We start from the raw sequence: 15,313 nt of genomic DNA, 5'->3' as shown, positions 1-15,313 counted from the left end.
GCATTTGAGTTTGATGGCAAAGCCTTAAGTCACAATGGGGAAAAGTGTGAGGAAGGCAACTTGGTGAGCAGGCACATGGTGCCTACACCAGCCCATCACCCCCCAGACCACTGACAGGCACAACAGAGATCCAGATGCCAAGTGTCTTTCACCAGCACTTGCTTTTGACCTTTATTCTGCAACCAGCATCACTTGTTGAGGGAGGTTACATATCCTGCTTTTTACCACCCTCCTTTAGCCCCTTTCTTCTTCTTCTGTTGCTGTTTCTTCTTGGTGGCTGGGGCACCAGCGGGCTTTTGGTGCCTGGGAGGGATGACGTTACTTGTGGCTGATACAGCTGCAGCGCTGCCGGGCCGAGGGGAGGTAGGTGGGCTGCTGGCAGTCCTGCTGGCATCGCTGCAGGGAAGATGAGAGAAAGAGATAACATGTGGGTTCACAACCACCCGCAAGATGTAGCACCACTGCAGGAAGCTGACAGCCAAAAATAACAGCTGCCCCATAAGATAGCATCAGGTAGCATCATGTACGGGAGGGCACTCATGCAAAGAGATCTTAAACAAGCTTCAACATAAATATTATAGAAGGGCTGAAGGGTAATGGTAACATGTCTCGAAGGTTAGGCAATCACCTTCTAACTGATGTTCACTAAATAGTGTAAGTCCCCAACAACAAAAGCAAGGCTAACTTTTGAACAGACAGGTGCGTCGATGGGGCAGAGTCAAGTTGGAGGCCTGTACCTAGTGGAGCGCCTCAAGGATTAGTACTGGGACCAGTATTATTCAATATATTCATCAATGACTTGGATGAGGGAATAAAGTGCAGTGTCAGCAAGTTTGCTGATGACACCAAGCTGGGAGGAGTGGCTGACACGCCAGAAGGCTGTGCTGCCATCCAGCGAGACCTGGACAGGCTGGAGAGTTGGGCGGGGAAAAATTTAATGAAATAGAACAAGGGCAAGTGTAGAGTCTTGCATCTGGGTAGGAACAACCCCAGGTTCCAATGTAAGTTGGAGAACAACCTGTTAGAGAGCAGTGTAGGGGAAAGGGACCTGGGGCTCCTGGTGGACAGCAGGATGACCATGAGCCAGCACTGTGCCCTTGTGGCCAGGAAGGCCAATGGCATCCTGGGGTGTATTAGAAGGGGGGTGGTTAGTAGGTCAAGAGAGGTTCTCCTTCCCCTCTACTCTGCCCTGGTGAGACTGCACCTGGAATATTGTGTCCAGTTCTGGGCCCCTCAGTTCAAGAAGAACAGGGAACTGCTGGACAGAGTCCAGTGCAGGGCAACTAAGATGATTAAGGGAGTGGAGCGTCTTCCTTACAAGGAAAGGCTGAGGGAGCTGGGTCTCTTTAGCTCGGAGGAGACTGAGGGGTGACCTCATTAATGTTTATAAATATGTAAAGGGTGAGTGTCACAAGGATGGAGGCAGGCTCTTCTCGCTGACAACAAATGATAAGACAAGGGGCAACTGGTACAAACTGGAACACAGGAGGTTCCACTTAAACATGAGAAGAAACTTCTTCTCAGTGAGGGTGACAGAGCACTGGAACAGGCTGCCCAGGAGGTTGTGGAGTCTCCTTCTCTGGAGACATTCAAGACCTGCCTGGACACCTTCCTGTGTAGCCTCATCTAGGTGTTCCTGCTCTGGCAGGGGGATTGGACTAGATGATCTTTTGAGGTCCCTTCCAATCGCTAACATTCTGTGATTCTGTGGCAGCTCCTGCAACACAAGAGAGGCCTTCAAGGCCTCCACACTCAGGTACTGCAAACCCAATATCCTTCTCCTTCCTCAACGACAAAGGCATCTTTGTGCCAGCCCTCCTTGTAAACACTGCTCAAGCTGACAGTGCCACAAAAGGCTTCTGTTCTGAGAAAGCTGTGTAAAGAGAAATTATCAGACAGAACTGGCAATTTTCTGTGTTGCTGTCATTTTAGAAGTATTTCCTTCTCTCAGATGCTACTAAGTCACTATCTTGCTGTCAGGCCTCACATACAACAATAAACTCTGATTCCAGCTCACATAATCAGTGTCAACTTAGAAGGAAGTATAGTGTTTTCCCAAATCATGGTGAGTGTTTCTCCAGCCACCCAAAGACTTGAAAGCAAATAGCTTGAGAGAAAGCATGCAAAATTCACATCATCATCAAAGCAAAGAAAAGCACATTGAAAGACTATGGGAATTTTGTTTGCACCTTGGCACCTTCAAGCATGCCTATCATTTTGGTCTCCAGCAACCTATGAGGATCTTTGGAAAGAAGGTTCAAGTGGCAAAGTACAGTTTCACTTGTGCTACCCATAGCTGGTAGGTGGTTCTGGTGCCAGAACCACAGAAAAGCAGCACAAACCCAACCCTTCCAGCCACCCAGGAGTGATTTCCCACACCAAGCCCTGAAACTAGGTACTTACAGTTCAGAGGAGCCAGCTGTTGTCGAACCCTGAGTCCCCTTGCCAACCTGATCCTTCTTCTTGCCCTTCTTCCGCCCACGATAGTAGGAACGCTCTCGCATTGGAAGCCACCGCTCAGGGTCAGGAGTCACCTTGGGGTCATAGTTCTTAGGCAGCTTTCCTGCAGAACATCCAGTGCCAGGAAATGAGATTGGGGCCACCACATCGGAGAGGCATCACCAAGGGATATACATGGGATGTCAGTAGCTAGGAAACACAAAAGGCCCAGCAACCCACATAATCCTATCAGGGTATTGCTACCGCTTCCATGGAAAAATGCCCTATCATGAAGATCCAGGTTCACAGGGACCCAGTTCCAGTGAAGAGCTCCAGCTCCTGGGGAGCTGAAGGGTGGCTATTTGAAGAAACAATCTGGTGAGCTCTCCGGAGCTGTGCCTTGTTAACAGCTAGGAAATGTAACTTACCCTTCTTTTTTTTCTTCTTCTTCTTTATGTCCCCTTGTCTGAAAAGTAAGAAGGGAAACAGCCACTGTAATACAGCATGACAAGTCAACTGAAAACTAGCTTTGGAAGAAGCTAAACCATTCCCATCTCTCTCAAAACTTGTTTACTGCTACCTGAAGCTCCTTCCAGTTAAACAGTAAGCTCCCTTCCCACACCCTGCCTTTTACAACAATGCCCTCACCACACCAGGTGAGGTTCTTGTGCCACCCCAAAGAATGGCTGCACCAGAGCTACAGCAGCCCAGTTTACCCTTGCTCCTTTTGCTGGTTGTCTCCAGTGAGCTTCCCAGCTTTCTTCCGAACATAGGTTGCTCCATGGGAATTTTCCAGCGCATCAACATCCACTTTCAGTGACATGGTGTCCAAGGAAGGCAAGTGTTTGCTAAGACTGCAAGAGAAGAGTTCAGGGATGCAAACCAGCAGATGGCAAGCAAAGAGATAAACACCCAGGTTTGTCCAGATAGCAATGGGCAACTTCAGCTTGAGCAAATTCAGTCTGTTAGCAATGCAGACACCAGACGTGGGGCTAGTTCCAGCTCTCTAACCAGCTTCCTACACAAGCTGGAATGAGACGCTTAATTGCCATTTGCCTCATTTTCCCTCCTTTGATATGGTGACAGAAGCAGCAGCTTCCTCTGAAAACTGGTCAGGGTGGCAAAAGCAGTATGAGAACCTGATATTGTGGGTCAGTGACAGCTTAGCCATTACTACCACAGGCTTAAGATTCCAATAGAAAAGATGGAGAAGCTCCTATTTTTGGTTCCACCTGGTCTTAAGTTATCAATTCTGAGAGAGGAGGACAAAGACAAAAGGGTCCTGGGATCCTGCAGTAATCAAACCAATCAGGGAAATAATGTAGCTCCAGATAACTTGACCTGGATATGCAGTTGTTCTGGAGATGTTCCTTGCCTTTCTTCAGGTGAGAGTGTGTCTCAATTCCCCACACTGCTGAAATCCAAGGGAGCAATGCCCAAACACCTCTTCATTTGCTCTGACACCACCAACAAAAGGATACACTTTAGCTTTTTCAGGGTCCACCAAGGAGTAGGCAGAGATGAGCTGTGCCAGAGTATGTACATCTTTTGGGTTTTGCCTTTGTAGGGGAAAAAAAAAGGTCCAAGTTACCAAGGTACATACTCATCCCTAAGACTGTTATCACCATGCAGTGCTTGCTGCTGCAGCATAGCTGCCATCTGTGGGGAGAGGCACATCAGTCTGTGGTCTCCTACAGAGTACATCACAGGTATGGACAAAGGGAGGTGTAGACATCTCTACAGTATCGTGAAGCTGGCAATGGAAGACAAAAATCCCTCAGGTCCTAATAGCAAAGGCAAGAGAACAGTGTCCCCCAGAAAAAAGTGCATAATAAAAACTAAAACCAGCTGTGCTTTATGCAGCACTACAAAAAATGATGCATCCCAGACCCCAGTGCAACCTCCACTGAACACAAGGGCTCTCTGGCACAAGTCAACCAGGTTTTCAAGTGAACATTACCTACAGATCAAATTAATGATCCCCCCCTCTTCCTAGATATAGGTTTGAATTGGAGCCCCTGTGCAAAGCGACTCTAAAGGAGGGCAACCAGTCAACCAACATTGTCAGGCACTGCCTAGCACCAGCCAGCTTGCAGAGGTCTCTGGGTGGAGACCTCCAGTTCAGCAACCACCCAACTCACTTCCAGAGCTCTTCCAAGTCGCTGATCGCTTCTTTCTTCCTGCCATGCTTTAGTTTGAAGTTGGCAGCTTCCCTTATCAGTGACAAATGGACAGGAGACTTTGGCTGAAAGACAGAGCAGCCATAATTAGTTCCTCATTATTGCAGCATGGACCCTAGCTCTAGCTGGCTTTAACCCTCCTGACCTGGCCAAGGAGAACTGAGTTAGCACACTGTCACGCAGAAAGGATAACACCTTTGCACCCTAGGATAAGGCAGAACTGCATGGGACAAGGGAGCTTGCTGCTCCACAATGTTTTCTCATCAGGGAGAAGGCCTGATTGCTACATTTGGGCACCCATTGTCCTTATTCTCCTCATCTAACACGAACTGCTGCTCCCTGTTTGCAACCATGTAAGATAATGAAACAGGGATAAAAAGAACGCTCACAAAACAGGAGATCGCAGGTCTCCAGTACTCCAACTGGATGAGCTGCTGCTGGGGCTGTGTAACAACAGGTAAAGCTGAGCTGGACTAGCTAGAAGAAACTGGGACAAAGCTTTGTGCATTAGCTCCTCTGGTCTGACTTGCCTGGAACTGCTGATACCACTGGATAGCCTGTGTGAAGACCTCGATTGCACTGTCAATGTCCTCTTCATGACTGTACATTGTTACCAACGCAGACACCTGCAAACATTCAAGAGCAGCTTATAGCAGATCCTCACAAAAGCTGCGTATAGACAGAAAGTTAGCAGTTAAATGATGGGATTGCTTAATAGACTCAATGTGTGTTTGGTGCTCTGTCCCTAAAAAACAGCTCTGGTAATGATCAGGATACCCAGGAGAGGCCTTCCCACCCTGGTCCTTCCCAAAGAAATGTCCCCACCAATCTTTCTCCTACAGTACAAGCTTAAGGCTGCATTCACAGAAAGAAAGTTCTTCTCTTGGCACTTTCTTGGCTTTCCACTGGATGCAGTTTCATAAGAAACTCTTTTTCTTCCCCCATTCTCCATCTCAAGAGCAATGAGGAAAAAAAAGCAGCATTGATGAGATGATACACACACCATCTGCCTGTCTACATACCAGTCACAACTGGAGGTGACCCAGGGCACGGAGCTGGCATTAATGACTGTCCCCATAAATTACTCTGATAATTGGCACTTGCAATTGGAACAGACCTACAACTGTCAGCCTCTGCTCAAGAGGCTTACACTGTACACTTGAGTATATTCAAGGTCATTACACTTTTCCAAAAACTAGATGTGGACATGTGTGCAGACTGGGGTGATGCTGTGGGCATGGAACACATGGCACTTTCTCCCTAATGCCTGTTGTCCTAAAGCTGCTTCAAAACTTCCAACAGTACATGCCAGGGAAACAGCTGCTCCAGTCATGTTATGCAAGTAAATCCAGGCAATACACGGGTGTGAGGGATTATAAGAGTGGGAGCACAGGCAGAGACCATCTCTGCTGACAGCCAAAGTACTTCTGCGGCAAAGTTTGGGCCACCTGATGCAAGTTATAATCCCACCTTTGTCCAAGACAAGGAAGATGGGCTCAAATTCCTTGCAGACACTCAGGTCAAATGAAAACCAGAGGGAAGAGGCAACAGGAAGCAGGCAGTACAAAGCTGTGATACAAGGGAAAAACCTCACACAGTTCAGACTGAGTTTTGCTTACCATACCAGGCTTGTGCTGCAGTTCTTCTATGCTCCTCAGGATCATGCAGGCTTTGGTGACACTGCCTAGAACAGAGAGACAGTGAGGAACATGCTCTGAGTGGCACAGTAACACTTCACCCTGCCAGTGAACTTCCAGCCAAAGGTGAACAATGGGGACATAGCAATTTCCTTCTCAGAATACCTCCCCCATTTCCAAGAACAAAGGACAGTCTCCTACACAAAGGACCTTTCTGCCCTTGCCACATCCTGCAAGGGTTCAGGAGCAAGTTTTTGCAAGCAGGGTCTTCTCTTCCAGGAGCAACTCTGTGCTGCCTGACTGTATAACAGGAATGGTAGCATCAAGGAGCCCCACATTGCTCCCAAGACCTTCCTGTTCCAGAATACAGTGTGGGCACCTCTGTCAGGGATCTGTGGAGCCTGAACATCCAGACATTAAGTTATGAGCTCTACCCTGCCATAGCCATATATACAGAACACCCAACTGAAAGCATCTCTGCTCTGCACCCCTGTCACAAGAGGGACTGCAACAAAGATTGCCCTAAAGCCTGTTTTTCTCACCCCTTGTACCACTATTGTGTGCACACTTCCCAACAAAAGACAACACCGAATACCTTGAGCAATTTTTAGCTGGGCCATCGTCAGCTTGATCTCAGCTGCATTGGCAGGGTGCTGGTCTGCAAAGTCCTGAGAGTCAGAGGAAAGAACAATTCAACATATGTGTGGGCACCAGGCTGCTCCTCTGGTGAATCATATCTCATGCTCAGTCACAGCAAGCTGGCAAGAGCCAAAGGAAGCTTTCCAGCACAGGCAGGCTTCAGCACACAGCAGAGGAGGGTCTCAAACTGTGCCAGTGGCCCATGGACCTCTCAGATTTCCACCCCAGACCACTCACTCCCTCCGAAAAGGAGGCTGTTGCAAACTGCTTGCAAGCAGAGCAGCAGAGCCCACTGCTTACCCTAGAAGAAGTCCACTAGAGCTTCCTAAGCATAAAAATCAGAGGTGCAAGGGAACTATTTCCCTTTAAAAGCAGCATTATTCAGTTTGGTCTAAATGCTTTCCAGCAGCATTACACCAAACCAAAATAAGCACAGTCAGAGACCCCTGGAAATTTAAACCAAACAAAACAAACTAAGGGAAACAGCACATGAGAACACAAATCACAAGTTTAAATGGAGCTTGGTCACAGTAGTACTCTCTCTCAACCTACCTGCAGAAGCCCCACGGCCTTTGCGTGCTGCTTCTCGCGACACAGTTGGGCTGCCTGGATAAGCACAGGCAGCAGATGCTCAGGGCTCTGCGACTGCAGGCTTGCTGACAGCTTGCGGCACTGATCTGCCTGAGGAGTGGGAAGAGAGAATACACTTTTCTCAACCTCTACAAGCACCTAACATACCAGTTGTATCTAAGAGGTGTTAGTGGTGGCTTCCTGAAATGGGTACACAGAACCAAGAAAAAGCCCTCTTAGTAGCACTTCAGATGCATCTAAGAACCCCACACACACCTTACATCTCCCACTCATCTCCACATCATACTCCCTACAGCAACACCCAGGTGACTACACAGCTGGCTGTCTGTTCTTTTCAGGATAATTTTTTTTTTCTTCTCACTTGCCTAAACCAACACAGAACTGCTGCATATCCATTTCTGTCTGGTCAAATTCCTGTGGAGAGTGCTGAATCACTAGCTACACACTGCACATCAGTTTCTCCTACCTGGTTAGTGTACATTGCCAGCAAAGCTTTGTTGAACTCAATTGCCTGGAGTTGTTTCTTGGAGAGTTTATGCTCAACACCTTCTGCATTGGTCAGCTTCACCTTTTTCTTTGAGTCAAAGACATTTTGGTCCTGGAGAAATCATACATCATGAGAAGATTTCACTACATTCCTTGAAGAAGAAAAGGCCTCTGGGTCTGATATTTAACTACTGTTTAGGAAAAAGACTTTCCTGGTTCTAGCCCTTCCCTCCACACAAGCAGAGAATCAGGCTGAGGAACCACCAGAAAGGGCCACATTGAGAAGAGCAAGGTAATTCTATACCTTGTTAATAGTGATGATGTTATTTGCAATGACAGCAAGCAGTCCTACATCTGTTGGCCTGCAATAAGAAAAGCAGAAAGAGCATTGTTATTAAACAGTGGCCTCTGTACAGATGGAAGACTGAGTATTTGTTTCAGAAAAGCCCTTACTTCAACTTGATTATTTGATTGTAGAGCTGTAGAGCGTCCTCTGTACGACCCTGCAGTTGCATGATATATGCCATCTGACCATGAATAATGGCCAGTTCAGCCTCAATGTCTTCCTCTGTCACATCCTGAAGGAAAATCAAGGCAAAACCAATAAAAGTTGCTGTGTCACCTCTCATTCCCTGGCTTCAGCACTCTGTTGGCAAACATCTATGAGCAATCTCTGTCAGTATTAGCAACAAAGCACCCCAGCTACTACAGGTGAAGGTTGTTGCCACAACACAAGCATATGTGGGTTAAACCAGGAGAAAAGGAAGTTTCACCTGCTCTGGCAAGAATCTGAAGAAACCCTTAACTTGTGCACTGAAGCTGCCCCTCTGCTTGAACCACCACCAAGTTTCCTATGTTTCCCAGCACCCACTCAGCATCTTCATCCATACCAGGGGTGGGTCACAGGGAGTTTTCAGACAACTGTACCAATCCTGTCTGCGCCAGCACAGATAACTGTGCAAGGAGCACAGCAGCAGACAGCCTGCAGTGTTAGCTGCCCTTCTGCAACCACCACAACTGCTGCCCCAGCCTCGCAAGCGGAAACCAGCAGCAGTGGCAGCTCTTGCTGGGTACTGCCATGCAGCAGCTTTGGCTATCATCCGGCTATCAGTGCTACGCTTTATGACCACACCCTCGTTCATGCTGCTGCAAAGCAAACACTTTACAGAACAATGTCAAGAACTTACAGAGTCTTCTGATAGCGATTGGCGGCACAGCTCTAGAAGGAAAACAAATTGAAGAACACCATTTAGAAGGCTTTAGGGGAAAAAAATGGCGCAGCAGCATAGGGAAACATACACTTTTTTCACGTATCCCTGAAACTTCTGCAGCATTACAAAGGCACATCAGACTACAAGTCTGATGACGGATGGGACTGAGCACGAGGGAGAAGACTAGATGATGCAGAAGAAACACCAAATGTACAGGAGATACTGTCCCTCCCAGAGCTGCCTTCTGAGAGCGGAGTCACACACTCATTCTCCTCTCTGAACAAATTTCCTTAAACTTAGCTCCTGATCTTTTTCATAGGGATCACTTGGCTGCAACTGCTCACCATCTTGGGAGTTATTTTAAGTGCTGCAAGCCTGCAATATTCAGATTAGACTACCGTTTACAAGGCAGCAATTCCATCAATTTTCAATACAGTCACTTCTTAACTTTATGCCATAACATATGCCTCACCAGAACATCACCTGTTTTGTTCTCCAAAGGACTGCTATCACAGCGCATAGGTTCGAATTACACAAGCTCAATGAATCAGTTAGACGGGAGACCTGCTATTCTAACATGAAAATCAGGACAGAACTGACCTATTTAACTGCAAGACCAATTAGATCAGAAATAAACCAAATTTTCCCAGTTGTTTTTTTTTTTTTTTTTAACACACACACACACACACACAAAATTCCCCTTTCATCCTGTAGAAAAAAATTCTCTTTGCAAAAAAAAGCTCATTTATTGGCTTATACTAATTTCCTACCTAATTCAGACCATGAAGTATTTCTAATTTTTGTAGTATATGTTTATATATATACTAGCAATACCAAGAGTTAGAATAGACGAAATATCTCATGCTTATAAGAGATTACACTAACATCTACCTCAAAAAACTGCTCAAAGGCACTGAACACCTATCAAGGGGCTGTAAAAGAGCCAAGAGATGCAACATGCCACATGGCTCTGGAAAAGAGCTTCAGAGGAATGCTCTTACAAAAGCATCGGTTCTCTCAGGAACCATCTGGAAACCTACAACAAATCCTTCTGTTGGTCAGTTTTTAAATTTTAAAAACCTCTTTCTCTCTGATTAAGCGTATTTACAGAGAACAAGTCCCTGCTTCTGTCACACAAAGCTCCCCTCTCACCTGATCATGTTTTTACCTTCTGCTTTCTGTAGTTTTTTCATTGCTTCATTCAACTTTCCTTGCCCAATCAATGCACATGCACTGTTATAACACAGCTCGTAGGTAGCTTCTCGAAGGCCCAAATCCTCCTAGCATGAAAAGCAAATGTAATACCGCATAAACACCAACTGATCTATGCAGATTTGACAGGCGACAGACACAAACTATAGTTTTCGTGTACATTCACACTATTCCTTGCAAAATAAATTGAGAGGCAATTTTAAAAGAGCACACACCTGGCAAATAAGTCACAGTGCAAAGGATCTTCCCTCACACTGCACAGCAAGGTCAGAGGCAATTGACAAGGCAGCAACAAAACTCCAGCCTGAACCTGGGGACTACTCAGGCTGCTGAAAGAGCGCAGGTAAGAACTGCTGCTCTAGAGAACTAGAAAGTGGATCCACAGTGCTGAACAGAAAGCTGAGCATGCTGTGCACACCTCCAAGGAAAAGACTTCTGAAAAAATGAGAACATTACAATCTGCATTGCTCATTAACAAAAATATTCCCAAGCGTGGCTGGGTGATCTGGGCAGTTAAGTTTTACCATGGGCAAGACAGTAATGAGACAGAGGAAAGTGCTGGTCACCACAGGTGTTCTGCCTAGTGCAGGGTCAGAGAGATGCACTTTCTGCTCTGCTGTGACACCTATGTAACCCTATCTAACTCTTCATCTCTCAGAACAATAACAGCATTTATTCTCCCATACAGGGGAAACCACTCAGTGATCTTCAGTACACTCAGAAGTCATTAAGAGACAGAACACATTTTCATCCTGTTATAGGTCTATGATTCCATATCTCTTATTCCTTAGCTCTTGTTCTTACATATGCATGCAGATACTTACTGGCATCACCTTCTCCCATGTGCTTTGTGCTGCCACAACAGCAGAGAGGTTGGTTTTTCTCTCTTCCTCATACTCATCCTGGGAGTTGCGGATGAGATCCCTATAGGCAGCCAGACAATCATCGTAACGCTCCAACCTGTACAACTGAGAAGGGGAAGAGATCAGCCTTCACAACAGTATTTCCCTGTGTGTGATAGTAACTACAGCCTCCTTCCTCCATCCCTACGGACTGACAGCAGCAGAGCTTCATATGTTTTAAGCTGAACATTACTAACATTTGCATCTACCTTTAAGGCAAACTCTATAGATTACATCTGCAAGAACAACTAGCGATGCCAGATACCTACATGCAAAGAGCACAGTTGTTACTCCTAAAAGCTTTGTTAAAAGCAGTTTACACAGTTTTGTCCTCAAACAGCCTTTTTCCAGATTAGATCACTACTCTATAAGAGAGATTAAATGAATGGTCTTTCATGCAGCTGAGAGAAAACAGTCGATTCTTCATATGTGACTTCTTTTCTGCTTCACGTCTAACACCTGAGATGTCACATTCCACAAACCACTCCTGAAGAGGTATCTAATGCAAGCAGATGGCTTAATCACAAATCTCATCAGCTCTCTTCCATCCTCTAGCCCCTTGGCGAGATGGGGCCAGACCCAGGAAGGCAGAGGGATTCACAAATGTACTGCTTTGGTTCAGTGGCAATAGGATGATGACTCTGCCTCCAGCAACAGGCGACTGAAGCTCCACAGAAGTTGGAGCAGTTGAGAACTGTACCTCTCCTTACGTTCAAGACAGAGAAGGAAATTCCGTCCCCATACTTGTCCCGCTTTATAAAGGAGGGACATATTATCCAGCATATCAAACTCCCACCAGGAAGAAAAGCTTGTAATTACCACTTGTCCATAAAGCTCCTTCAGTTTGTCTGTCTGCTGACTGGCACTCTGAATGGTCTTGAGAGCATTTTCAATACGATTCAACCGGTATTCACAGTAGGCCTTCTCAAAGGCAATAACATCACTGCAAGGACAAGACAAAGGCTGAGAGTAGGCACTGTAGTCTTCATTCAACAGTGTTCACCCACCTGAACACACTTGTTTAAGCAGCACTGATTAGTCACAGACTGCTACATTCCCAGAGAGCCAAACACCAGAGGTGAGCACATGATCCCATATTACTGAATTATGTATCTGTCAAGCACTGAAAATATCTTAAACCTATTTTGTGTTCAACAGAGAAGGAATATGAAAACTTCACCTAAAAGAAGTTCCTTTTTTCTGTTGTTTCCAGACACACAGCATTGCAAATCCTCATGTCCCCCTGACCTCCTACTGATTATTCAAATTAAGTGCTTAAAAGTAAAACAACACCAAACTTCATTATGGGACTTCTTAAGGAGAGGGTATATCATTACTGCAAAAGATTGTTATGGCAAGCTTTCAAAGGCAATCAACCCACAAAGAGAAAGGAAATGGTATAAAGCACAGTCCCTCTTGTAGTCTGATACTAAGCCAATGGTTACATTAACCTATTTTGAGATATTGCAGCAAACGGGTTTGTTGATGTTAATATAAAACTGGCTTCAAAGCAAGCTCACACCAGAAGGGAAGCATTACCAAACAAATGTAGCCTTGAACACACTGTGTTCCACCTACCTCCTGCGTTACCACTGAAGCCAAAGGAAAATTAATCAGCGATTCCCTTAGATCATCACTGGTGCCACTTGTCACCAGTCACTTCTCTGTCTATTTAAAATTATCTTGGCCCAGCTGAGTATTGAGGTAGTCCGAAAACAAACGAATGGCATCAAGAATTAAAGCAAAACAGTGCACCAGCCTCAGTGCAGGACAAGACAACATCAAGGCAGAGCAAGAACCATGGCTTTCCCTGCTCTGCAGGATACAAAGACAGACACACAGAACAGCAAAGCTAAAGAAATTATAAGGAGAACTCTGAAGCCAGTTGAATTTAGAGAAATTACTCCTTCTCCTTACCATATACTAAAAAAATAAGGTAAAGAACTTAAATTAAACACCTTCCATCCCAAGAAATAAGGAATTTGTGAATGAGGTAATTATTTTTTTTCCAGATATGAACATAAACAATGATAGGCTTCATCACACTGATATGAATACACACTTTTCTGGGAAGTTCCTTAACAGGAGCAAAATCTAAAAAAGAAACATTTTGCTGCCAAGCACCTCTTGGGTAGCAATTTTCATGCTAGTTGGTGCAGAAAGAGCATTTTTATTAGGAAGAAAATTAGAGTCTGCTTAATGACACACATGGGAAGCTTGACTTGTTTCCAAGGTCCTGATTTTGAGAACACACACAAAAGGCTTGCACCACCCCAAAAATTGAAGCAGTACCTTCATGTGGGCAAAGAAAAACACCCCAAGAAGAAATATGATGAGACAGCCAAGCAGAGCTACCAGCTCACTGCCTCTGGCAAGGGCTCCTCCTTCCTTTATTCACCCCCCACAAGATCTGTCCTCTTCCCTTGTACATGGTGCTCAACCACATCAACAAGAAGGTGGCTGAAAACAAGGTTAGGGACAATTCCTTCAACAGTAACAATAAGATGTTAGACTGTCTTCAGCTCATCCAGACCACCTCTCATAACCAGAATAAAGCAGTGTTTCACTGAGAAGCCCAATCCCAACAGTCCTAAGCACCTCCTGCTGCCTATCAGTTCTCTCCACTGAAGCTGCAACAGCTTCTCAAGGACTTGCGGCTTCATTTTTTGTAGGGTACAAGACACAACTCACCTGGTTAACACTTTACTGTGGGTGTTGATTACGCCAAGGGCTTCCTTGAAGTTCCCATTCTGGATAAGACACACTACTTTACATTGAAGTGCGGTCACATCATCTTTGCTGATCTGCAGTACTGGAAGAGAAACCTGTCTCACACAACAATCCAACTCATTATCAGACATATTAAGGCTTTTAAGAGCCATATGTTGTTACAGTTGCAAAAATCCATGATAGAGACCAGTCATGTCAATTTTAAAACGGTCCTGGCATGGCTTGTTTTGGCTCATATCATCAAAGAAATCCTATCAGCATAAAAGAATCCACCATAAATACTGAAATTACTTAAAAGTGACTGCTGGGCTAACATGCCTGGAACAGAGCTGCACCAAAGGAGCTGTACACACCTGAACAAACCTTTCATTGGCATTTCAGTTCCAGGCAGAGAACACAGTGCCAATACTGGAGTGCCACGTAAAGCACACACAGGAAGAACGGCACAGAACAGTCTGGCTCGAAGCTGGTAGTCACTTCACATGCTACTGTTTTCTGCCAGTGGAAGACAGTGAGAGACGGCTATGAGACTTAAGTTTCGGTATTTGCTCCTTTCATGTGATCCCAGCTCTCAGATCTGCCAGGACAGGACATGAATCCCTGCTCCCTACAAACAGCAAAGCGAGAACATTTAGCCACAACGTGCCCTGTATTGCAATCCCATTTTGGGTGCCAAAGTACCGAAACGGCTCGTCTCACTGTGGCCTCTCACTGCCGAGCCGGTTTGCGCTCCAAGCCAGTTGGCCCACACCCCCGCTCCAATTTTCAGGGGCGAAACCCCTCCATCCTACCACGATCGACACCGAAGGCAGGGCCCGCAGAAAGGGCTGCACGACGCCACAGAAGCACCGGCGGTGCGGAAGCGGGGCCTGGGCGGCTGCCCCGTTGAGCTCCCAGCCGCTTGTGCCTCCCCACCGCAGCCGCCGCCCGGGCAGAGGCCGCGGGGCTCGACGCCGGCCGGAAGAGCGAGGGGGAGGCCATCACGAACGCCAGGAACGGCCCCGCACCCGGTCGGCACGCAGCCTGTCCCGGTTGTGTGCGGCTGGGCCCGGCGCCGACATGGCGGCAGGGGACCGGCACTCGCGCGCGTGCTCGCTCACTCACTCTTATTAACGGACTTGAGCGCGCGGGCGAAGTCGCCGTTCTGTCCACAGCGGTTCACCTCGCTCCACAGCGCCGCCGCCGCCCCCGCGCCGCCCGCTGCCGCCATCTTGGAACCGGGAGGAGACACACGTCGGAAGGGCGGGGCCGGCGGCTGCCCCGGAAGCGGAAGGGCCGCGCGCTGC

The 15,313-nt window shown here is 46.6% G+C and overlaps 1 protein-coding gene across 1 annotated transcript; it reads right to left on the bottom strand.

Moving 5' to 3' along the window:
* Positions 1-129: 129 nt before the first annotated feature.
* On the bottom strand, positions 130-15,312 carry SRP72 (signal recognition particle 72). The gene is made up of 19 exons (XM_082050189.1): positions 15,132-15,312; positions 13,989-14,109; positions 12,117-12,240; positions 11,220-11,363; positions 10,352-10,463; positions 9,160-9,191; positions 8,426-8,550; positions 8,277-8,334; positions 7,953-8,084; positions 7,448-7,576; positions 6,852-6,924; positions 6,239-6,303; positions 5,150-5,245; positions 4,581-4,684; positions 3,921-3,998; positions 3,156-3,293; positions 2,868-2,905; positions 2,404-2,563; positions 130-396 (listed from the first exon to the last, which is right to left on the bottom strand). The coding sequence occupies exons 1-19, from the start codon at positions 15,235-15,237 to the stop codon at positions 222-224; spliced, it is 2,010 nt and encodes a 669-aa protein (XP_081906315.1). The 5' UTR covers positions 15,238-15,312; the 3' UTR covers positions 130-221.
* Between the last annotated feature and the right edge of the window lies 1 nt (position 15,313).

The sequence above is a fragment of the Streptopelia decaocto genome (genome assembly GCF_964273445.1).
Source record: "Streptopelia decaocto genome assembly, chromosome: 4".
NCBI classification, from domain to species: domain Eukaryota; kingdom Metazoa; phylum Chordata; class Aves; order Columbiformes; family Columbidae; genus Streptopelia; species Streptopelia decaocto.
Note: the sequence above shows the minus strand (reverse complement) of the source record. Positions and strands in the feature narration are given on the sequence as shown.